Genomic DNA, 25,016 nt, shown 5'->3' with positions numbered 1-25,016 from the left:
ACTGGTCCTTATGGATACAGAAATACATTTTTCACTTTCTTTATATTTAAAACATAATTCAGCCCAAAGAACAATTATTGGCTCTGTTATCATATCTTAATTGCTTGATTTAAAGGGATACTTTGGGCTTTTTGCAGTATAAAGGAAGTTGGAGGTAGTTTTGCAAGCCAATGCTGACTAGCACAATGACTGGAAGTCTATGGTATCTACTAGCATGCTAGCAGTTACCATAGACTTCCAGTCATTGTGCTAACCCTAGTTAGCAACTTCCTTCAAACTGCACATAGACATAAAATGGTATCCACAAGTTGATCTGACTCGGGAAGTAGATTAAAGGCTTCATTCACCAAATCCTGAAGTATCCCTTTAACTTTATATAACAGTTCTGTTTCTGTCATTTCTAGGGGTTGAGAGAGGCTGTAGCACAACTCGTGATAAAGGTATGTCCCTATGGTCCACACTTATATCCATAAAAATCCACACATGTTCCACTTGTTTCAGTGTAGTGCCTGCTCTCAGATGAATTTCCACGTGGATTAGGTTATGATATTTCAATGTTATTTAGCCCCATCTGGTGGGCAATGATTTATATATCATCTTGCAGCACTTGGTGCCCCTTAGCCATTTGTGGTGGAAGATTTGCCCACATTTTGGGCTCTTTGATACAAGGAGATGACCACACCCTTTCATTTTTTAATCTGAAGTGGAAAAAGTATGGCCTGCTGTAGTATTAGTTTGTGTGACTGAAGTGGAAAAAGTATGGCCTGCTGTAGTATTGAAGTCGGAGTTTACATACACTTAAACAAGTTTTAATGACACCAACTTTTCAACCACTCCACAAATGTCTTGTTAACCAACTATAGTTTTGGCAAGTCGGTTAGGACATCTACTTTGTGTATGATGCAAGTAATTTTTCAACAATTGTTTACAGACAGATTATTTCACTTGTAATTCACTGTATCACAATTCCAGTGGGTCAGAAGTTTACATACACTAAGTTGTCTGTGCCTTTAAACAGCTTGGAAAATTCCAGAAAATGATGTGGCTTTAGAAGCTTCTGATAGGCTAATTGACATCATTTAAGTCAATTGGAGGTGTACCTGTGGATGTATTTCAAGGCCAACCTTCAAACTCAGTGCCTCTTTGCTTGACATCATGGGAAAATCAAAAGAAATCAGCTAAGATCTCAGGGGGAAAAAAGTGTAGACCTCCAAGTCTGGTTCATCCTTGGGAGCAATTTCCAAATGCCTGAAGGTACCACGTTCATCTGTACAAACAATAGTACACAAGTATAAACACCATGGGACCACGCAGCCGTCATACCGCTCAGGAAGGAGACGCGTTCTGTCTCCTAGAGATGAATGTACTTTGGTGCGAAAAGCGCAAATCAATCCCAGAACAACAGCAAAGGACCTTGTGAAGATGCTGGAGGAAACTGGTACAAAAGTATCTATATCCACAGTAAAACGAGTCCTATATTGACATAACCTGAAAGGCCGCTCAGCAAGGAAGAAGCCACTGCTCCAAAACCGCCATAAAAAGCCAGACTACGGTTTGCAACTGCACATTGGGACAAAGATTGTACTTTTTGGAGAAATGTCCTCTGGTCTGATGATACAAAATGGAACTGTTTGGCCATAATGACCATTATGTTTGGAGAAAAAAGGGGGATGCTTGCAAACCGAAGAACACCATCCCAACCGTGAAGCACGGGGGTGGCAGCATCATGTTGTGGGGGTGCTTTGCTGCAGGAGGGATTGGTGCACTTCACAAAATAGATGGCATCATGAGGCGGGAAAATTATGTGGATGTATGTTGAAGCGACATCTCAAGACATCAGTCAGGAAGTTAAAGCTTGGTTGCAAATGGGTCTTCGAAATGGACAATGACCCTAAGCATACTTCCAAAGTTGTGGCAAAATGGCTTAAGGACAACAAAGTCAAGGTATTGGAGTGGCCATCACAAAGCCCTGACCTCAATCCTATAGAAAATGTGTGGGCAGAACTGAAAAAGCATGTGTGCGCAAGGAGGCCTACAAACCTGACTCAGTTACACCAGCTCTGTCAGGAGGAATGGGCCAAAATTCATCCAACTTATTGTGGGAAGCTTGTGGAAGGCTACCCGTAATGTTTGACCCAAGTTAAACGGCAATGCTACCAAATACTAATTGAGTGTATGTAAACTTCTGACCCACTGGGAATGTGATGAAAGAAATAAAAGCTGAAATAAATAATTCTCTCTACTATTATTCTGACATTTCACATTCTTAAAATGAAAGTGATCCTAACTGACCTAAGACAGGGAATTGTTACTAGGATTAAATGTCAGGAATTGTGAAAAACTGAGTTAATGTATTTGGCAAAGGTGTATGTGAATTTCCAACTTCAACTGTACAGCATACTGTACCAACTATGTACATTCAGGACCTTGGATAGCACCACATGGAAACCACCACCTAACAATCATGCTTAACTTGAAGTGCCTTTACAAATAGCCTATCCACATCCCAATATATCTGATGATTCCTCTCAACCTGAGAGTCAAACAGCTTTTCCTTCTAGACTCTAGAATCTAGTGTTATCTACGAGGCCAGTAGAGGTATGCTCCCTGCAGCTAACCATCTCGTGCTAACCAACCCTCACGACGGCTAGGATTAGTCAACTCAGGTTTCCAGGGCAACGTTCAAAATCGCTTTGTGTCTTGGAGCCCTGGTGACGTAGGTAGAGGGACACTTCATCCATCTGTCCCGTTCCGAGGCTGCCTTCAGACACACTAGGTCCACACGTATCCCTCCTCCTCCTCTCCCCCGGCCTCGTCTGGGATTAGCTCCGCATGTGTCTGTATCAAACGGCCGCTAATTTAGCCCTGGCTACCTAGGTGGCACTGCCGTCAGTTGTTTACCTCCAGTCATGTAAACAGGTTATGTGAATGTTCTTACTGGAGGGAAGCCTTGGTTGAACTGGATTCAGCTATGTAATTGACTCTTATTACATTCCAAATGACATCCTATTCCTGATGTGGTGTATTACTTTGGTCCAGGACCCCTATAAATCTGGTCAAAAGCTATGCAATAGAAGTGCCATTAGGGTCTTGACTTTGCCCCTGACCTTCTATACTATACCTAACCTCCCTCCTAAGGGTCTCAAACTGGATCTAACTACCTTTCTTGTAAGAGTTGTTTTGGTCAGTGTATGGGGTTTATGACATAAAGTAATTTACCCAGAGTGACTTTCAGGAGCAATTAGAGTTAAGTGCCTTGCTTGATGGCACAGATCCTTCACCTAGTTGGCTCAGGGATTCAAACCAGAGACCTTTCGGTTACTGGCCCCACCATTCTTAACCCCTAGGCTACCGGCCACCTATGAAGTTGAACCTTTACACAATGCCGCAAACAAAATTCCCCCTAGGGGCCAATAGTCTCTTATCTTTTGGAGTAGTAGTATAAAGATGATTCTCCCTCATTGATAATGGTGGATTGTTATCCCAGATTATTGTGAAATAGACCAATAAGACAAGATATGTATCTCCATAACGATCCTGAGTTAGTCATTTTCAATCTATTAAAACATTACCACATAGACTTAACATACTATGAGTTTATACACTATAAAGGCTTCAGACATGCTTATGAAAAGTAATAATTCATTATATTGCCAGTGCTGTTTTGTCACTTTCTTGACTGCCTGATGTGTTGACAAATTAGGATATTTTGACAAAAGGGGTTAAAGGTTAATCATTGCTCTTGTATATTCCCATTGATCTGATGGCTTGCTTACTCTTCACTTTGCACTACTCTTCACTAAATATCCCATGCTGCCCCACTGTCTGACATTGTGCTGATCCAATTTAAGGATCTCTTCAGCTAGAATTAGCTTGTTTTGACCACCGTGCAAAGCACCATGGGAGGCCAGGTCTTATGCAGAGTAGTAAGTACCAGGGGTATAAAACACAACCCTCAGGCAAGTCCCCTCATAAGCACCTTTACAGAAGCTTACCACCAATTCGATCTATAGCTCAGAACACTACATCCGTTCACAGTTCACTACTCTTTACGAGTGACCAAAAAGGCATTAGGAAACATGGTTCTTGAGGGGGATTCGGACATGGAGTGTGTTATGGCTGAGATTGAAACCTCTGTGAGTACTATTGGGTCTCTCTGTCTATAGTTGATAGTGTGCTTTGCTGGATAGTCTTGGGCTTGTTTACCTTCTGTAGCTTTTTGTCTGTTTTTACCTTTGTGGGATTGAAATAAAGAGGAAATATTGTGGATTAATGGTCCCTTTGAAGTAATATGCATCAGTCAGAAATCATGATGTGAGATTAAATATTGTTGATTATTTGAAGCATTATTGCCAGACGCTCTGGCTGACGACTCCTCGAGAAACGGAACATACTGAAAGAACTAGATGCAGAAAGGCGAACTTATTTTTCATGAGCCAATGGTCTGATTCACAGAAGGTTGGATACATGTGTTTTTGTTTTGAATGGCTCTTACTGATGAAGCATTTACATTTTGGTTATTTAGCGTTTGCTCTTATTCAGAAGGACTTAAAGTCAGTGGATGTATTCTGATTACAATGTGTTGAGTATTGGAGAAAAAAACACATGCAGATCAAAGTAAAAAATAAAATAAAGTTCTCTACACTGCTATCTTCAGGGCTCACATGAGCTATAGGCTGTATTGGTGCGTTTGAACAGTGTTCTGGAATACCATTCTCTGCTAAGCATGGATACCTTGGTGCAGTTCAACTCTGTTTCGCTTAGGGTTTACCTTGTCCAGGTCGGGTAGAGTTCTTCAATAATGTTTATTTTTGCTATGGATAATATTTTCTCAGAAAGTTGACTGAGTTCTGTGGTACCCCTATTTGCTAACCGTGGTTTATTCCATCTTTAGGAGCACGATGTAGAGACTCCCCATGGAAGGATCCACTGCACCATGAAGGGGGTGCCCAAAGGAGACCGCCCCGTCATCCTCACCTTCCATGACATTGGACTGAACCGTAAGCCCCATACATTTAATTCATCCCATAATATTTAATGTCACCCCCCAATGTGAGTCTATAGCTCCCATGCACTTTGGTTTTATTGCCTTCAGCGTGAATGAGAACATCTGTTTGTTGATTGTAACGGCTGGTCAACGACAGTTAATTTACTTAGCTTGAGTCAATTGTTGTAGAAGAGAATTGGTTCTCTTTATTGGCTAAATAATGGTAAATGGAATAGATTTATCTAGTCATTAGCATTATCTAACGTTGAGAAGAAACACTCAATTGTCACCGTGTTTGACATCTGACATCTACAAATCATGTGAGACCTCATCACTAACATCTTGTACCTGCCCTCCATGTTGTTTCAGACAAGACGTGCTTTGACTCCATGTTCCAGCATGAGGACATGCAGGAGATCATGCAGCACTTTGCTGTGTGCCATGTCGATGCCCCTGGACAGCACGAGGGGGCCAACACCTTCTCTACCGGGTGAGTCCAGTCGCCTAGCATCATGATTGGATAGTACTGAGGGGAAATATAGAGGAGAGAATGGACCGGAATTGAACCCACCGTTAAACCACCCTAGGCCCCGCCACACCTCGCCTTAGCACCAAATGTAGGTCAGCCTGCCTGTCTGTTTGCCAGCTGCCTGTCTTGTTTGCCAGAGAATCTAGATCAGGGAAGGGCAACTGGCGGCCCCATGCTTCCTTTTGAAGATTCCCAGATCAATTATTATTATTATTATTATTATTTTTTATTTTTTTTTACTCAGTCGGGGTCTCAACTTACTGTTGTGAGTTAGAACAGTAGAGTACACAAGGTGAAATTTCTAAATTTGGTTGTACGTTTTTAGATAGCTGGCCGCAAAACTAACTTAGCAATCTAAACTTGTTATTATGGTCGAATTCCCGGCCGTGGGGCCCCATTTGATTTTCTTATACAGTCTCAGTCAGATATATTAACAACTGCAAACATTTCTCTCATTTTTAGAATTGCATGAAATTAGTTATAAAATTGCAAAATCTTCTCTCCGCCCCATGCTAAAATGTGTAGAATTGCAGCAAACTTGCTTTAAAACAGCAACATTTTCTCTAAACACCATGGAAAAATGTGAATTGCACAACATTAACTCTAAAATGTTCAAAAATGACGCAGGCCTGCGAGCAACTGCAGCCCCGCACGATGACTTCAGAGTATTTGTGGCCCCCATCAAAGTTCTTTATTGTTGATCTAGATTACTTTTGTGACACATTTACACTCTCTTGATAAATCATTACCTTGGTTTACACTGCTTGTTTTTACCTGAATGCTTTGACACTTCACTTGAATAGGAGAGATATTCAAAGTGAAAAACAGATAGCAGAATCCAGTATAAGGCCATTGATGGAATAGAGAGATGGAGGGCTGTGATAAGATACATTGTAAAGTGTTGATAATTGAAGTACTTTACCCCTGACGGTTGTTGTTTTCTCTCCAGGTACGAGTACCCCTCCATGGATCTGCTGTCTGAGTCTCTCCCCCTGGTCCTCAAGCATTTTGGGTAAGTCCAAAGATGGACTTTATATGATTTTGAAATTGATCAGATCATTTCATTATGCAATGTATTTCTCCTCATACATTTGAACCCAGTCCATAGGATTTACACATCTGACCGTTCAGGATTCATATTCATAAAGCGTCTCAGATTAGAACTGCTGTTTTGCACTGTAGATCATGATGAATAAGACTGATCCTAGATCTGCACTCCTACTCTGAGATGCTTTATGAATACAGACCATAGTGTATTAGACTTGCATCCATTTTGGATCAAAAAAGAGATTCTGATAATATTCTTTGTTTGTTAATCACAGTCTGAAGAGCGTCATTGGAATGGCCGTTGGAGCTGGAGCCTACATCCTTGCAAGATTCGCTGTGAGTTTGATGTCCTCCTCCCTCCTTCCTTATTTCCCCTTTCAATCATGCTTAAGTTTGCTTCATTATGAAGAGTTTTTTTTAATCAAACCGGGATTAGAACTAAGACCAATGTTTCCAGTGATGCTGTGCTGATTTTGGCAGTTCACTCGTGCTTATTGCTTTAGCCTGCTGCTGAGAGTCTGTGGAATGTTCTAGACTGGCTCCGCACCAAAACAGCCGGCTCTGTGGGGACTGTCTCACTGTGCTGATACCCAGCAATGGAGGAACACAAAGGATGTTTTAACTCCTAACTGACCCACATCTGACCTCTCTGTTATGAAACGTTGAGGTTTCAATGAGTATAGGGAATAACATCGACCCCTTTGAAGTTTCAACGAGTACTATTAAAAATATTTTCACCATTAAGAAGTCAGTGACCGAATGTTTGTTTCTGTTTTTAGCTGGACTACCCCATGTTGGTGGAAGGCCTGGTTCTGATTAATATCAACCCCTGTGCTGAGGGGTGGATGGACTGGGCTGCAAACAAGGTACTATACATCTCCTGAAGTCCACAGATCCACAACAATCAATCAACTTTGATTTATAAAGCCATTTTTACATTGTCAACAAAATCACAAAAGTCCCACCCGCCCAATCAGCTAGGGACATTCTCTACCCATTTCAACACAGCATCACATAACTATGTATGTGTATACAGCATATGATTGATCGTTGCTGTGATATAAATCTGCTGTTGAATCTCTTTTCAGGTCACTCCTTTGCCTGACATGCTCATCGGCCATCTCTTCGGAAAGGTAAGCAGTGAGCCCCCAGATAGAGACAGTGATTGAAACTGCAAATCACGTCAACATAATCCCACTGAATCTATTCTAATTGTCGGCTACATAGATGTAAGACAGTTCACAGCTGACTTAGAATGTTCAGTACTGTGTCACTAGATCACAGAGTATGAGGTGTTTATTTTTGTCTCTGTAGGAGGAAATCTCCAACAACCATGACCTTATTGCCACCTATCGCCATCACATCATGAATGACATGAACCAGTACAACCTTCAACACTTTGTTAAAGCTTACAACAGGTAAATAAACTACAAAACATGTATTTTTACTGCTCTAATTATTTTGTAAGCCACTTTATAATAACAATAATGCACCTCTGGGGTTTGTGGTATATTGCCAATATACCACGGCTAAGGGCTGTGTCCAGGCACTCAGCGTTGCGTCGTGCTTATGAACAGGCCTTTGCCGTGGTATATTGGCCATATACCACACCTCCTCAAGCCTTATTGCTTACAAATAACAAGAGCATACGTTGACTACTCATCAACATAATAGAAAAGCAAAAGGCACCAATTACAAAGATTTTACTGAGTTACAGTTCATATAAGGAAGTCGGTCAATTGAAATGTTTTAGGCCCTAATCAATGGATTTCACATGACTGGGAATACAGATATGTTGGTCACAGATAACTTAAAGAAAAAGTAGGGGTGTGGATCAGAAAACCAGTCAGTATCTGGTGTGACCACCATTTGCCTCATGCAGTGCGACACATCTCCTTCACATAGAGTTAGTTGATTGGGCTGTTGATTGTGGCATGTGGAATGATGTCCCACTTCTCTTAAATGGCTGTGGGATTTTGCTGGATGTTGACGGGAAGTGGAACACACTGTCGTACACTTCGAACCAGAGCATCCCACCGCACCTAAACACCCGGCTCTGTGGGGACTCAGTCTCACTGTGCTGATACCCAGCCATACCCACCCAATTCAATGGGTGACATGACAGGTGAGTATGCAGGCCACGGAAGAACTGGGACATTTTCAGCTCCAAGAATTATGTACAAATTCTTACGACATGTGGCCGTGCATTATCATGCTGAAACATGAGGATATGGCGGCCAATGAATGGCATGACAACGGGCCTCAGGAACTTGTCACTATCTATGTGCATTCAAATGGGCATCAATAAAATGCTATTGTTTGTTGTCTGTATCTTATGCCTGCCCATACCATAACCCCACCGCCACCATGGGGGACTCTGTTCACAACGTTGACATTAAACCACTCGCCACACGACGCCATACACCATGTCTGCCATCTGCCCAGTATAGTTGAAACTGGGATTTATCCGTGAAGAGCGCACTTCTCCAGCGTACCAGTGGCCATCAAAGGTCAGCATTTGCCCTCTGAAGTCGGTTATGACGCCGAACTGCAGTCAGGTCAAGACCCTGGTGAGGACAACGAGCAAGCAGATGCGCTTCCTTGAAGGTTTCTGAGAGTTTGTGCAGAAGTTCTTCAGTTGTGCAAAGTTGTGATCAGCTGTATGGGTGGCTGGTTTCAGACGATCCTGCAGGTGAAGAAGCCGGATGTGGAGGTCCTGGGCTAGTGTGGTTACACGTGGTCTGCGTTTGTGAGGAAGGTTGGACGTACTGCCAATTTCTCTAAAATTATGTTGGAAGCGGCTTATGGTAGAGAAATTAACATTAAATTCTCTGGCAACAGCTCTGGTGGACATTCCTGCAGTCAGCATGCCAATTGCACACTCCCTCAACTTGAGACATCTGTGGCATTGTGTTGTGTGACAGCTCATTAAACATGGGATCAACACTTCACATGTTGCGTTTTATATTTTTGTTCAGTATATATTTTATATACATACTCAAGTCTTCAAAGTCCTCCAGAGTACACTGAACACTGCCTATGAACATATATTATCTATATATTCAATGTCTCATGTGTTTAATACTATATTTATTATATATGTAAGTATGTTAATTTTGTGCCTCACTGATATGCCACCTTTTCCCATCCCAGCCGGCGTGATCTGGAGATTGAGAGGCCCATTCCTGGTGGAAAAGTCACCGTCAGAACCCTGACGTGAGTTCCAAACCTTCTGACTTTCACCATACCTCAATCACCTCACATGGCATATTGCTAGAGCCCTGAGTTTTCCCTGACCTGGAAACTCTGGGCCCTAGTTATAGGTCACATAGTCGAGGAAACTCTTGGCCCTGTAATCCTCTAACCCAACAGGTTGAAATTTGTTTCAATTCCTGTTATTGCTCTCAGGTGTCCTTCTCTGTTGGTGGTAGGAGACAGCTCTCCGGCCGTTGACGCTGTCGTAAGTTCAAGTACACACTCTGTAATCCTAAATGTCATAAACAAATCATTAACGATAATGCCTCTGGTCCTCATTCCCGGTCCCTAGGAACATGTGTTGATGCGTTGAACATTCACCTAATTTAACAGGAGATTTTTAAGATTAACAATGGAAGGTTAAAAATGTAGTTTATGATTCAAACATGGGAAAGAAGTCAAACACAACTAAAACAATTCTAGCAATGAAATATTACTCCCCCAATTCCTTTAATTTGACTACCTATTTATTTCTCTACTATGGTAAATTAATGATATTTAGTAGATAAATTAGACTCTGTACTTTGCGTCCACAGGTGGAGTGCAATACTAAGCTGGACCCGACAAAGACCACACTGCTGAAGGTGAGTGGCCTCCAACAATCTCCCTCCTGCTGCTCATAACAGATCTGATCATGGAAAGGCAATCACTGATAAGCTTCCAGTAGCTCAGTAATGACCTGGTGACTGATTTGCTAGCCTTGCCACAGGCTGAGGCTACTGCTGCTTTACCCAGCCTCCAGGGTCCTGTTCATTAGGCATGTAATATAAAATGTTTCGCAACAGAAAACAAAAATGTGCATTATTTATTGCACGAAGTCCAGCTAGAGGCCTCACTGTTTGAGTTTGTTTACCTCTGTTTGGTTCCTGATGAACACGACCCATATCACAATTCTTCCTGTCTGGCCTACTTAGGCTTACCTGGACACGTGTTGTTAATGTTAATGGACACGTGTTGTTAATGGACACGTGGTGTTTGCTGAGACAGTGTTAAATATTAAATGGGAGGTTGTTTTGTGTAATGAAGAGTTATGGCGGGTGACTGTCGTCCCGCTGATAACGTGCTACCTTAACTCTGCTCTCTTGAATGACGCACCCCATGAGGTGTTAACTGACTCCAAACTCATAGCCTCTTTCTTTTCTCCCCTCCTCCATCCAGATGGCTGATTGTGGAGGCCTGCCCATGGTTGACCAGGTGTGTTTCTAGCTTGTTAACATGTTCACGGAGGCCGGGCGGATTGGGGTGGCCAAGGGATAACAGTTAGGGGGCTAATACAGGGCAGCTTCACTTAAGAGCATTAGTGACAGTAGCAATGAGGCACGGACGTCAGGCTGGAGAGTTTATACCCAGCTCAGCACCTTCTGCTGCAACAGCTGTCATACATACGCCTCTATCACAGAGTCTGTAGGATATGCCATGAATCTGTCAGTTGATATGTCATTATGTGGATAATAACAGGGAAAAAAGTGCCTAACTTTCTCATTTGCTCTCTCGACAGCCTGCAAAGCTGACAGAGGCCTTCAAGTACTTCATTCAGGGAATGGGCTACAGTAAGTACACACTCTCTCTGTGTAACCAACGCTGACCAGTAATTATATTAACATTAGGTATGTAGAAATATAAAAGCCTGTTACCCTATTTGTTGCTGCCAACTAATAATATGGATCTTCACGACAACCTGTAAGAATGACATTGTCTAGAACTAGGAGATGAGATTAGTAACTTCACCTTCAGATTACACATTTAGACAACAGGAAGTCTGTTACCTGTTCTATAATGATTAAATATAATATATTACATAATGCCCTCAATAGGAATTCAGCTGACCATGGACACAGGAGTGTGAATGGATCATTAACCTTGTCTCTCCTCCTGTTCCCCCTGCTTCCTCCTCCTATGGGCCCTTTTCCTCCTCCTATTCCCCCTGCTTCCTCTACCTCCTCCTATGGGCCCTTTTCCTCCTCCTGTTCCCCCTGCCTCCTTTTCCTCCTCCTTCTCTCCTCTTCCTCCTTCCCTCAGTGCCTGCTGCCAGCATGACCAGACTGGTCCGCTCTCGCACGGCGTCCGGATCCAGCATCCACTCCATGGAAGGCAACAGGAGCCGGTCTCACACCAACGAGGGAAACCGAAGCCGGTCACACACCAACGAGAAGCGTGGCCGCTCCCACACAGACAGTATGGAAGGCACAGCAAACAGCAGCGCCGCTCTCAAGTCCACCGAAGTGTCCTGCTAGATGACCCTTACCCTCGACCTTTAACCTCCTGGTTCCTGCTGCGCTGCCACTAACCGTTCACACACACACACACACACTGCATTCCATACCATTCAATGCAATTGGGATGCCCCCAATTGGAGAATGTTTTCTCTATGCAAAGAGTTGTTTTTGTAAAGATATGCAAGTATATACTACTGCATAATAAAGGAAATTCTGTAGAGGAAAAGAAATAAACGGATCCTTTCCCATCTGCAGAGTCCGGTGGAATATCTAGGTGTTAGGGGCAACGCAGCTGAGCGACACCGCAACAGAGAATGTGGGAGAAAGCTGTTGCTGCAGAGCGAGTACCTAGTACACCAGTTTGTACATTTTTCTTTTTTTTCTCTTTTAAATCTCTCATTAGGATTTTTTTGGTTTGTTGTAGCGTTTTATCACATCTGACACTGTTTTCTTAAATGCATACCTGACTGTAAATGAGTGTTTCTTTCTGTTCTCATTGTTATTGTTCATTAACTTTTCAGTGTTATAATTCATGTTCTGTGTGATATAGGACAGACAGTGTTAGGCCTAGATGTGGAGAAAGAATAGGGAGGCAAGTGGATATTCGTCTTTGAAACAGTGGGAAGGAGGGAATCGGAAATGTATCATTGGCATACAACACATTCCTGTAATCATTCTTCTGTTTTGTTGTCCAATCATTTTGAGTTAACAGTCTCCTGGATGTTCTGTATCTGTCAACTCTGTGGAATCAAACAACTGTTCTATTCTAGAACATTCCAAAATACGCTATTCTTTTCATTAATCAAACAACAAACTAAATCGAACAGCTTTGCATCCTATTGCTTTATTAACAGATCATGGCTTCAGGCAAAAGTTTTTTTTATTTTGGATATTTTTTTTGTGTATGTAAATGTTCTCTATGCAATCAAGCATGGCAGAACAAAGATGATGTGCCATGGAAACCTTCTCTGATTTATGAAAGTTATTTTGTTGTGATGGATTTGAGAGAATCAAGCTGATAGATCCACATAATGTAATATGAGGATAGTTATCCGTAGAACGTATCAAAACCCTCCCACTCTTACTTGCACTACAGCAACACTTGCCGGCTTTGTAGAATACAGGCCTACATCGCTTTGTAAAGATGCACAACTGCCTAATGCTGTAGATGAGAAGCATTAAATATGGCATAACAGTTTTGTATTTATTTAATAAATAAAAACCTATAACGTTTTGTCCTGGTGTTGTGATTACTGCAATGATCATAAGTAGAATGTGACCTTGTAAGAATGACACCACACTTCCACAGACGGCTATTTAACTATATATATATATATAGTACATGCATTCTATAGTAGCATCTCACGCCGTCTTACTCATTATTCAATTCAGAGCCACGTGATCAAACCAATCTTTACATGAGTGTGGACGAGATTTCGTGAAACTTGTCACTGTGACTTTCAAAGAAATACCTGTATGGCAACATTTTTTTTCAATCATTTAGTATTGAATAAATTAAAACTAAAATATTTCACACTCATTCCCAAAGCAACCCTATACAGACCATAAAGATATGCTGAAAAAAATCCTCAAGTTTAAATATCCCCTTATAAGAAAAATACTATGGGTGGGATTCAGTCCAATGGACTCAATCCAATGCAAGATATAGCGCAGCACACTATAACAGACTAAAGGTCATTTAGGCTTGAGCTGACAATCAAAGCATTTACCATGAATGCCATCTCCGCGGACACCGGGAAAATGCCTTCAAACGGCGGACTGTCTGTTGTCTGGTGCTCTGCACTATAACGCGCCTCAGATTGAATACTTGCCTTTATGTATACAAACAACAAAAATCTGAAGTTCTGACAAAACAAAACGTTTGAGGAAGGGAAAAGAAGATCAAAATGTAGGTAGATGGAAGTTTAGGGCTCTACTCCGTATCACCTAAGTTCAGTGTTACAGTTTGATTGAAATTTAAAGACAATGTTCTCGTGTTAGCGAAGTCTGCATTCACGGTAAACACTGCATATGTTGGGTCAATCAGAAATGACCTTTAAATTTATATTGTGCAATCTGTAACGCTTCAGCGATCCAGACTGAATAGAGCCCTTAATACGCTTACGGCTAATTATTGAAATGTCTCAGTTCACGATCTCAGGGTAACCATAGTAATTCTCCAGCTCGGCGAAGATGTCATTGGGGTTCCTGCAGCTGAGGTTACAGAAGCAGGCGTTGATCCACATCACCTGCCATGTGAACACGGCCCCGTTGGGACACACAAACTCCACGTCGATGGTCTTGGACTTGTAGGGAATGCAGCAGCGATCGTCTGTGGCCATGCACACCCCACAGTATTTAGGCCAGTAAGGCTGCTTACTGACACAGCCCGAGATTGTGAAGTTTTTTGGCTGTTCTTCTCTGTAGATGTTCAGACACTTCTTCCCTGGCTGAGAGCGATAAGAGAGAGAGGAGAACAAGTTGAATGATTGAATCAATGCTTTGTAATGTTCCTATAATATTGGGAATGTTGTATTTTTTTAGGTGAACTCTTCAATATAGATATCGTGAACAAACATTTGACCTCTGCAATGCATGTGCGTCTATGCATGCATGCATATGTGTGTCTGTGTCCACGTGTGCATGCATATTTGAGCGTACAAGTGTGCCTGTGCACGTCAGTACATGTACCTTGATGTGCTTGGTGATGTCCACCCCACAGGGCCGTATGTTGCAGAGGCGGGACTCTTTCACCATCTCACACCTCTCGTTGGCGTTGGAGACGCGCAGTGACAGACCTCGACCACACGTCTTAGAACAGATACTCCAGGAGGTGGTCTGGATCACACAGTTCCTACTCCGGCCCTGAGCCTCAGCAGGAAGAGCTATGTCAACAAAGAGACAGACAGACAGACAGACAGACAGACAGACAGACAGACAGACAGACAGACAGACAGACAGACAGACAGACAGACAGACAGACAGACAGACAGACAGACAGACAGACAGACACAGACACTTTTGTGAGTGTAATGTTTACTGTACATTTTTATTGTTCATTTAACTTTTGTTTATTATCTACTTCACTTGTTTTGGCAATGTTAAGATATGTTTCCAATGCCAATAAAGCCCTTAAATTGAAATTGAAATTGAATTGAGAGAGAGAGGAGGGACAGTGTCTGACAGACCAACCAACCTGGTTGGGGTAATTTTTACCCTTGATTATTGTTGACAATATTGATTAGTATTATTTTAATTATGTTAATATTGTAAATCTCCAAAGTAAGCTTATGTTATGCCAATAAAGCAAATTGAATTGAGAGAGAGATACGTAGCTAGATAGAGAGAGAGCAAGAGAGAGAGATGCATAGATAGAGATACATAGATAGAGAGATACATGGAGAAAGAGAGATACAAAGAGAGAGCGTGTGAGAGAGAGATGCATAGATAGACAGAGAGATAGATGCATAGACAGAGAGATACATCGATAGAGAGATAGATACATGGATAGAGAGATGCATAGAGAGAGAGATAGATACATGGATAGAGAGATGCATAGAGAGAGAGATAGATACATGGATAGAGAGATGCATAGAGAGAGAGATAGATACATGGATAGAGAGATGCATAGAGAGAGAGATAGATACATGGATAGAGAGATGCATAGAGAGAGAGATAGATACATGCATAGAGAGATGCATAGATAGAGAGATAGATACATGGATAGAGAGATGCATAGAGAGAGAGATAGATACATGGATAGAGAGATGCATAGAGAGAGAGAGATAGATACATGGATAGAGAGATGCATAGAGAGAGAGATAGATACATGGATAGAGAGATGCATAGAGAGATGCATAGATAGAGAGATAGATACATGGATAGAGAGATGCATAGAGAGAGAGATACATAGACAGAGATACATACAAAGAGAGAGATACATACATAGAGAGAGAGATACAAAGAAAGAGAGAAAGATACATAGATAAAGAGAGCGAGACAGAGAATAATAACAATTGAATATGGGCAGTGATATAATTGTTCATCAAAACTGGACCTAATAGCTTGTTGCAATGAGAAGTGCTTTTACCTTCAAGATTGATAGTTAAGTCGTGCAAGGGTGACAGGTCTCATTGCTATTTTGTATTTTTTTACCAAAACAAACATTCTCTTGTAAATCCATGTTCTCTTTTGGCTTTGCACACTACTGGCCAGGATTGCTGAGCACTTGAACTACCCAAAAATAACACTGAGACACAGAGAGAGTGAGAGTGTACAGGAAAAGGGTTTGGTCTTCTCTCTCTGCACCTCTGGTTCTCCATGGAGTAACAACCTACAACCACACCCTAGTCCACCACTGATACTGTTCCAAGAACCCACACAGCATACTGCTGCAACAGCCAGCTACACTGTGAGCTACACTGTGAGCTACACTGTGAGCTACACTGTGAGCTACACTGTGAGCTACACTGTGAGCTACACTGTGAGCTACACTGTGAGCTACACTGTGAGCTACACTGTGAGCTACACTGTGAGCTACACTGTGAGCTACACTGTGAGCTACACTGAAGCACTGTCCTCAAACTATTTTGCTTCACAATTCACAAAGGAATACCCAATATGCTCCTGTGTTATTAGTGTTTTAAGATTCTCAATACATACATATCAACTGTAGCATACTGCAGTGGAGGCTGGTGACGGGAGGACAGCTTATAGTAATGACTGGAATTAAGTGAATGGAATGGTATCATAATGTTCCATTCATTCCATTCCAGCCATTAGTATGAGCATGTCCTCACATTTAAAGTGACACCAGCCACCATTGATTGACTGATTAAATGAATGATTGTTGAGAGCTCTTACAAAAGACATCCGTATGTATGTATTCTGATACTTACAAATGGCATAATAAAACATGACCTTAACCTTAATTGATTGATGGTTCTGTGTCCTACCCTCCACTGCATGTCTTGGAGCAGTCTTCCTCCCCTTCTTGGGCTCGTCACAGATCCACTGTTCACAGCAGCGTCCGGGGATCTTGACCCTCCTCGGGTTCTGGCACCACACCCGGGGGGGCTGGGAGTCCGTACACAGGGTCACGCACCCGATGGCCCCGTTCACACACAGACACTGGTATTTACAGCTGGGCTTGAAGCTCTGCCCATTCCGGTAGATCACACCATCATGCTCGCAGCCTGTGCCAACCATATCTGGCAAAGAAGGTCAGGACAGAAGTCTTACATCACGGAGAGATACACAGTGGTAATGATGACAAGGTCATGTAGCAGCTTTTGTTTTTAGTGATATCTGAACAAAAACAAACATGTCATGACATCAGGTAATATGATTATGAAACATGTTCACTTTTTAATTGTTAACTTGTCATTGCATTTCTCATTTTCTTTAAGGATTATGTTACTAGATGTGCAATTAGTGTGTTGGGACATGATGATATCAGTGTTACCGTGACTTATGATTGGTGTCTTTAGTCATTGTCTTACGTCAGATAGCGAGTTGATTCCACCTACACTCGGTTGAGGGACGAGTGTGGTGTAGGAGTGTGGTGTAGGAGTGTGGTGTAGGAGTGACGCGATCTGACGTAAGACAACGGTCTTTAGTAGGTTAGAATGACACTTACATGCACACACTCCTTTTTCGTACCTCGGCTTGTCTGAGCTGTAGTCGCAGTACAGTCCCTTATGGTAGTCACAGGTGTCTGCCTCGTTACACTCCTCCCCCACCTGCCTGGCGCAGGCCTTGCAGCAGTCACAGCCGTCCATGAGCAGGCTCACTCCTGCGGGGCAGGGGGGGAGGACCGGGGGGCACTCACAGGGCCAGTGGCAGTACTGGGTCCGGTTGTATGGCTCCAGGTCTGTGGGTTCTGTTAGGGGCAGCATGGCAGTGGAATTCTGGGTCTGGGAGTAGGCCTAGATGAGAGGGACAAGGAGGAGTTAGGGTTATGTGCTCTTGATATGCATAATACATATTTTAGTTTGGTATGGTCAAATGCTATGACCTTGTAACACAATAAACCATGTAAGTAGAGAACAGACATCCCTAAGGCATCAAATATGTCTTTTTTCTGAGTAGGCTACCATATCTGGGACAATTTAAAACACTTCTCAGCACTCGGTTGAAGTAGCAACAGTACAGGAGAATAATAATCTGTTACATAAGCAGTATTAATTCACCCCAAGGAACAAAGTCATAATTAACTTCATCTACTTAATCTTTTCATTTCCAACCTGTCCTAACTAGCTCCCTCTCGTTCGGCCAACGACATAATAGACCCAAATCCCCTATTGGGCTGGATAAATGTTGCACCTCCTGAATGGGTTAAAGGATTGGTTTGCAGGCCGTCTTTATAGCAATGTTGAATTACAGGGTAACGGAGAGACAATTACATTTTAGTCCTTTAGGCGACGTGCTTACCCAGAGCGACATACAGGAGTAATTAGAGTTAAGTTGCTTGCCCAAAAGCACACCTAGTTAACTTGGGGATTCAACCTCTCAGTTTCTGGCCCAACACTCTTAACCGCTAGGGTACCTGCCGTTCCACAGGTCTTGAGTTAGTAGTCCTGTCCCATGGCCAAGGCTACATTTGAAAAAATGATTTCATCAATATGACACTGGTTAGTCTAGGTAATATTTGATCCCTGTCTACAAAATATTCAGGCTGTATATTATTCTGCCTATTTCTCATATTGTTTCTTTGAAAAATTTAAGTATGTTCATAGCTGAAGTTACAAAACAAGTTCAATAAAAGGTGTCCAACATTTCACCCCATGAATATTGCCTGTACAAACTATATATTAATGCCAAGATCAGAAACAGAACATTTTTAAAGCACTCATAAACAGATGCTGTCTGAACAAGCCACCAGGGAGAGTTTTACAACCAAACAAATGGTGGTTGGTCTTAGATCCAGACTGTATGAGTCCCTTCATAGGGAACTGGCCCGTCCACTGGTTCAGACTGGCTATAAAGATGAGTTTTAGTCTAGGATCCAGAGTGTATGGGTCTCTTCTGAGGAAACTGGCCCGTCCGCTGGCTCAGACTGGCTACAAACATGATTCTTAGTCTAGGATCCAGACTGTCTGAGTGTGAAGAGAGTATGACTTTCTTGTATGAGTCAGGACACAGAGTGTTCTACAACACATTATTACAGATCACGTAGCCAGATTGCCTAATGGTCTAATTTAAAAAGTCATACACTCTATTTTGGCTGTGCCTTGCATGCCACCTGCGGCCCAAAATGCTGCGACTACTCTTATTTCTGATGTCTGAACATTCAACAAGCAGACACTTTTTATGAACTTTTTTCAGAATCCGAACATATTGGGCGGGTTTCCCAGACCGGTTTCCAGCCTAGGCCTTTCTCAATAGAGATTCTCTATCCAAATCACTTTTTAGTCCAGGACCAGGCTTAATCTGTGTCCGGGAAACCGGCCCATTGAAAACAATATTAACTCTTGTTGTTACTGTCATAACAGCAACCACTGCCTTTCCCATACAGGTTACTGCAGGGTAGAATTCTCTATTATAAACTGGGTGGTTTTAGCCCTGAATGCTGATTGGTTGACAGCCGTGGGATATCAGACCGTATACCACAGGTATGACAAAACATTTATTTTTACTTCTCTAATTATGTTGGTAACCAGCTTAGAATAGCAATACGGCACTTTTGGGGTTTGTGGTATATGGCCAATATACCAAGGCTAAGGGCTGTATCCAGGAAGTCTGTGTTGCGTCATGCTTAAGAACAACCTTTAGCATTCATGCGTTCTAACTACCCGCTATTCAAAGTGCTCTCAACAAATTAAGGGAATCGTTCGCAAACATTGGCACATTCTAAGATCCGATGATAGTATCGGGAATGTGTTTTCAGACCTTCCCTTGGTCGTATACTCGCAGGACAGAAAACTCAAGAGATCAATTGCTAAACTCTGATTTACCACCCCAAGATATCCCTGCACAATGTGTATTTGTGCCCCTACTGGATGGAAACTACAAGTGTAATGGCTGTGCTCAATGCAATGGCACTTACAAATGTAGATCCTTCAAACACCCCCAAACAGGGAAACTGATCCCAATCAAAGGTGTTATCACCTGCTCCACTAAGGCAGTTATTTATCTTATAACTTGTCCTTGTGGTAAAACTTATGTGGGCAAAACAAAGCGCGAATTAAAATTACGTATCTTGGAGCATCGTAGCACCATTAGGTGCAAAAACTCGACTTACCCAGTTACGGCCCACTTTTTGGAAGCAAACCACTCGATTTAGTCTCTACGTTATATTGGCATCGAACATGTCACCCTCCCTAGGAGAGGGGAACCTCGTCTCTACGTTATATTGGCATCGAACATGTCACCCTCCCTAGGAGAGGGGAACCTCGTCTCTACGTTATATTGGCATCGAACATGTCACCCTCCCTAGGAGAGGGGAACCTCATCTCTACGTTATATTGGCATCGAACATGTCACCCTCCCTAGGAGAGGGGAACCTCGTCTCTGCGTTATATTGGCATCGAACATGTCACCCTCCCTAGGAGAGGGGAACCTCGTCTCTACGTTATATTGGTATCGTACATGTCACCCTCCCTAGGAGAGGGGAACCTCGTCTCTACGTTATATTGGCATCGAACATGTCACCCTCCCTAGGAGAGGAGGTGACCTCGTCTCTACGTTATATTGGCATCGAACATGTCACCCTCCCTAGGAGAGGGGAACCTTGTCTCTACGTTATATTGGCATCGAACATGTCACCCTCCCTAGGAGAGGAGGTGACCTCGTCTCTACGTTATATTGGCATCGAACATGTCACCCTCCCTAGGAGAGGGGAACCTTGTCTCTACGTTATATTGGCATCGAACATGTCACCCTCCCTAGGAGAGGAGGTGACCTCGTCTCTACGTTATATTGGCATCGAACATGTCACCCTCCCTAGGAGAGGAGGTGACCTCGTCTCTACGTTATATTGGCATCGAACATGTCACCCTCCCTAGGAGAGGGGAACCTCGTCTCTACGTTATATTGGCATCGAACATGTCACCCTCCCTAGGAGAGGAGAACCTCGTCTCTACGTTATATTGGCATCGAACATGTCACCCTCCCTAGGAGAGGGGAACCTCGTCTCTACGTTATATTGGTATCGAACATGTCACCCTCCCTAGGAGAGGGGGTGACCTCGTCTCTACGTTATATTGGCATCAAACATGTCACCCTCCCTAGGAGAGGAGAACCTCGTCTCTACGTTATATTGGTATCGAACATGTCACCCTCCCTAGGAGAGGGGGTGACCTCGTCTCTACGTTATATTGGCATCGAACATGTCACCCTCCCTAGGAGAGGGGGTGACCTCGTCTCTGCGTTATATTGGCATCGAACATGTCACCCTCCCTAGGAGAGGGGAACCTCGTCTCTACGTTATATTGGCATCGAACATGTCACCCTCCCTAGGAGAGGGGAACCTCGTCTCTACGTTATATTGGTATAGAACACGTCACCCTCCCTAGGAGAGGAGAACCTCGTCTCTACGTTATATTGGCATCGAACATGTCACCCTCCCTAGGAGAGGGGAATCTCGTCTCTACGTTATATTGGCATCGAACATGTCACCCTCCCTAGGAGAGGAGGTGACCTCGTCTCTACGTTATATTGGTATAGAACATGTCACCCTCCCTAGGAGAGGGGAACCTCATCTCTACGTTATATTGGCATCGAACATGTCACCCTCCCTAGGAGAGGGGAACCTCGTCTCTACGTTATATTGGTATCGTACATGTCACCCTCCCTAGGAGAGGGGAACCTCGTCTCTACGTTATATTGGCATCGAACATGTCACCCTCCCTAGGAGAGGGGAACCTCGTCTCTACGTTATATTGGTATCGAACATGTCACCCTCCCTAGGAGAGGAGAACCTCGTCTCTACGTTATATTGGCATCGAACATGTCACCCTCCCTAGGAGAGGAGGTGACCTCGTCTCTACGTTATATTGGCATCGAACATGTCACCCTCCCTAGGAGAGGGGAACCTCGTCTCACGTTATATTGGCATCGAACATGTCACCCTCCCTAGGAGAGGGGGGAAGCTCGACATTTATTGTTAAAACGAGAGGCTGCCTGGATCTTTAATTTAAAGACCCTTTGCTCCCTTCGGTCTCAATGTAGACTTTGATCTGAAGCCATTCTTGTGATTAATCTATTGTAAATGTTTGTAGGCTTATGTAGCCAAATTGTATCTATGATCGTACGCTATCCATTTGTTTTTGTATGCTGTTTAAATATATGAGAATTAACCAATGATATCAGGCCATACCCGGCCATGATTACAGACACCTGTGTGTCTTTTGACACTATATAAATGAGTCAACCTGCAGTGTTTGTCATTATACCCTGATGAAGACAGTTGGACAGAAATATTTTTGCATCTGAGCTCCTAGAGTGCGCGGCTCTCCTTTATTTTTTTAAGAACAACCTTTAACCATGGTATATTGGCTATACCCCCGGTGCCTTATTGCTTAATTAAACCTCTAATTACATTTCAGCCTCAACATGTTAAATATCATAAAAACCAAAGAGCTTCTAATCCATGTAAATTATACACACACAATGAATCTGTAATTAATTCATTGTAGAAAAGACCCCTTAATCATCTAAAAAGTTTCTCATATTTTTTCTCTTAAGCTTCCTTTACGTTTTTCTAATAGGATTCTGTTAATAAATAGTAAATTCATGACGTGCATAGGAGGCTTAATACAGATCAATGAGGCTTAACCACAGGTGTAGCACAGAGCCAGTAACCAGGGGGTTCTGCTGCTGAAGCCCAGTCAGCTGTCATCAGGCTCAGTCAATCACACAACAACATCAGAGAACACCAATATGTCCCAAATGGTACTCTGTTCCCTATATAGTGTACTACTTTTGAGCAGAGCAGTATGGGCCCTGGTTAAAAGTAGTTCACTATATAGGGAATAGGGTGCCATTTGGGACACAATCACAAAATATGACTTTACGCCTCACAATTGGTTATATGGGTGTTTCTCAAGGTAATGAAACCCACACGGATCACAACAACAACTGATCATGACATTAACAGTTTGTTGTCTTCATGTAGCTTCCCTTCTTTAACCTAAAAAGGAAGAGAAAGTAGAGAGGTGTAGTCAATGATGTCATAATATCCATATACATATGGCATAACAGGAAGTTGAACTGGGTTTTCTAATGAGATGACAAGCTTTGCGCATGTCGGTTTCCTAACCCCCATCATATCTAGACAGCTGAAATTGGAGTTGAGATGAACGTGAATACCATGACGTGTTCAGGGTTATAACCTTTTGACCCTTTGTGTGACCTTTATTTGACCTTGTGACCTTAAACATATATCATCAAACGCGGTAAAGTGCTGAGACTGAAAAAGTGATCAATCAATTGTCAATTATCTTGATGGAGGGTGAGTGATAAAACATAAGTTTGAGCCCAGCAAATCAGAGACGATGTGAGCAGTTTTAACTTTTGAAATCTATTGAGGTTCTTTAAAATCTTTCATGAGGACAATTAAACTAGAAAAAACCCGAAACTTTGCTGTTTGTTGAGGCCATGCAAATAATAGTGTTTTCCAATAACTTGTGGAATCTGGAGTAAAATGCAAAACCTGACTCCACACAACCACAAGGTGGCAGTAAAGTATGACTAAGAATGGGATGTGTAATAGGAATGGCAGGTGATTTTACTCGAAATGTCACAGTAGATCCAATACCAGAGGAGTCAATTCTGCAGAATGATGTTCTCTGGTTCTGAAGCCTAAAGGTGACTAAGGCATCACATATTGGTAGGCCATTCAATATTCAATATAGTTTTTTCATCGTTAGCGACTATGTTTATATCTTAATTGGAAATTAGCAGTGGTGGAAAGTACTTAACTGAAAAATACTTTAAAGTGCTACCTAAGTCGTTTTTTTGTTGTTGCATATCTGTACTTTATTATTTATATTTCTGATTATTTTTATTTTTATTCCACTACATTCCTAAAGAACTCCATACATTTTCCCTGGCACAAAAAAGTAGTTGTTACATTTTGAATGCTTAGCAGGACATGAAAATAGTCCAATTCACGCACTTATCAAGAGAACATCCCTGTCATCCCTACTGCCTCTGATCTGGCGGACTCACTAAACACAATTTTCGTGTGTAAATGATGTCTGAGTTTTGGACTGTGCCCCTAGCTATAAGTCAATAAAAAAACAAACATGAAAATTGTGCCGTCTGGTTTGCTTAATATAAGGAATTTGACATGATTTATACTTTTACTTTTCATACATAAGTATATTTGAGCAATTACATTTACTTTTGATACTGAAGTATATTTAAAACCAAATTATGTTAGACTTTTACTCAAGTAGTATTTTACTGCGTGACTTTCACTTTTACTTGAGTCATTTTCTATTAAGGTATCTTTACTTTTACTCAAATACGACAATTGGGTACTTTATCCACCACTGGAAATTTGCACATTAAATGATTTAGGCCTAATAAATCAAAATAAATCATAAGAGTCGGGTCTGGTACTTCAGAAAGAAATATATTTGCTAAATAAAGTTTAAACCATGTGTTAATAAAAATAATTACGATGACACTTTCTCACCTTTTGAATCCCAGCTGCTATAAGAATCCACACCAGGAGCCAGCTCATCACTGGTTACGAATTTTAAATTCATTGAAGCCAGAATTACTCCTTTTCTAAAACCAAAATATTTTGCGCTGCACAAGTCTCAGGCATTCTGCTTCTTGTAGTTGTCCTCTCCTCCGCGAGGACCACTGTCTCGGACTGGGACTGGAGATGTTATTAAAGCTCGTCCTGCTGACGTCAGGTTTTAGGACGAGCCCCGCATTTTTCTAGCATAGCGCTCTGACTTTTCCCTCTCCTCCACTCTCACCCGCTGCTCCTCGGGCTTGCTGCTCCTCAGCCACGAAAGCCTGTCAT

The 25,016-nt window shown here is 42.3% G+C and overlaps 2 protein-coding genes across 4 annotated transcripts in view; one reads left to right on the top strand and one right to left on the bottom strand.

Annotated features, from left to right (window-relative positions):
- Positions 1–13,268, top strand: part of LOC115174045 (protein NDRG1) — a 22,160-nt gene extending 8,892 nt beyond the window's left edge. The window contains exons 3-16 of one of the 2 annotated variants that reach the window (XM_029732663.1): positions 405–440; positions 4,895–5,000; positions 5,357–5,477; positions 6,466–6,528; positions 6,839–6,899; positions 7,343–7,429; positions 7,652–7,696; positions 7,878–7,981; positions 9,717–9,779; positions 9,972–10,023; positions 10,355–10,402; positions 10,977–11,012; positions 11,317–11,368; positions 11,838–13,268. In XM_029732663.1, coding sequence (XP_029588523.1) covers positions 405–440; positions 4,895–5,000; positions 5,357–5,477; positions 6,466–6,528; positions 6,839–6,899; positions 7,343–7,429; positions 7,652–7,696; positions 7,878–7,981; positions 9,717–9,779; positions 9,972–10,023; positions 10,355–10,402; positions 10,977–11,012; positions 11,317–11,368; positions 11,838–12,052 — 1,089 coding nt within the window. In that variant the 3' untranslated portion in view covers positions 12,053–13,268. Of the gene's footprint in view, positions 1–404; positions 441–3,980; positions 4,137–4,894; positions 5,001–5,356; positions 5,478–6,465; positions 6,529–6,838; positions 6,900–7,342; positions 7,430–7,651; positions 7,697–7,877; positions 7,982–9,716; positions 9,780–9,971; positions 10,024–10,354; positions 10,403–10,976; positions 11,013–11,316; positions 11,369–11,837 lie in introns of those variants that run through there. The other variant, XM_029732664.1, reaches the window with a different exon arrangement.
- On the bottom strand, positions 13,220–25,016 carry LOC115174046 (WNT1-inducible-signaling pathway protein 1). Of its 2 annotated transcripts, XM_029732666.1 has the most exons (6): positions 24,678–25,016; positions 23,057–23,165; positions 17,673–17,961; positions 16,990–17,244; positions 14,726–14,919; positions 13,220–14,484 (listed from the first exon to the last, which is right to left on the bottom strand). In XM_029732666.1, exons 3-6 carry the CDS (start codon positions 17,929–17,931, stop codon positions 14,179–14,181), a joined length of 1,014 nt encoding a protein of 337 aa, XP_029588526.1. In that variant the 5' UTR covers positions 17,932–17,961; positions 23,057–23,165; positions 24,678–25,016; the 3' UTR covers positions 13,220–14,178. The 2 variants fall into 2 exon arrangements, with proteins under 2 accessions (XP_029588526.1, XP_029588525.1); XM_029732665.1 differs by lacking the exon at positions 23,057–23,165 and having other exon boundaries at positions 24,678–25,015.

Source organism: Salmo trutta, chromosome 34, assembly GCF_901001165.1.
Source record: "Salmo trutta chromosome 34, fSalTru1.1, whole genome shotgun sequence".
NCBI classification, from domain to species: domain Eukaryota; kingdom Metazoa; phylum Chordata; class Actinopteri; order Salmoniformes; family Salmonidae; genus Salmo; species Salmo trutta.
The sequence above is the reverse complement of the archived record's forward strand: the minus strand, read 5'-3'. Positions and strand labels throughout refer to the sequence as shown.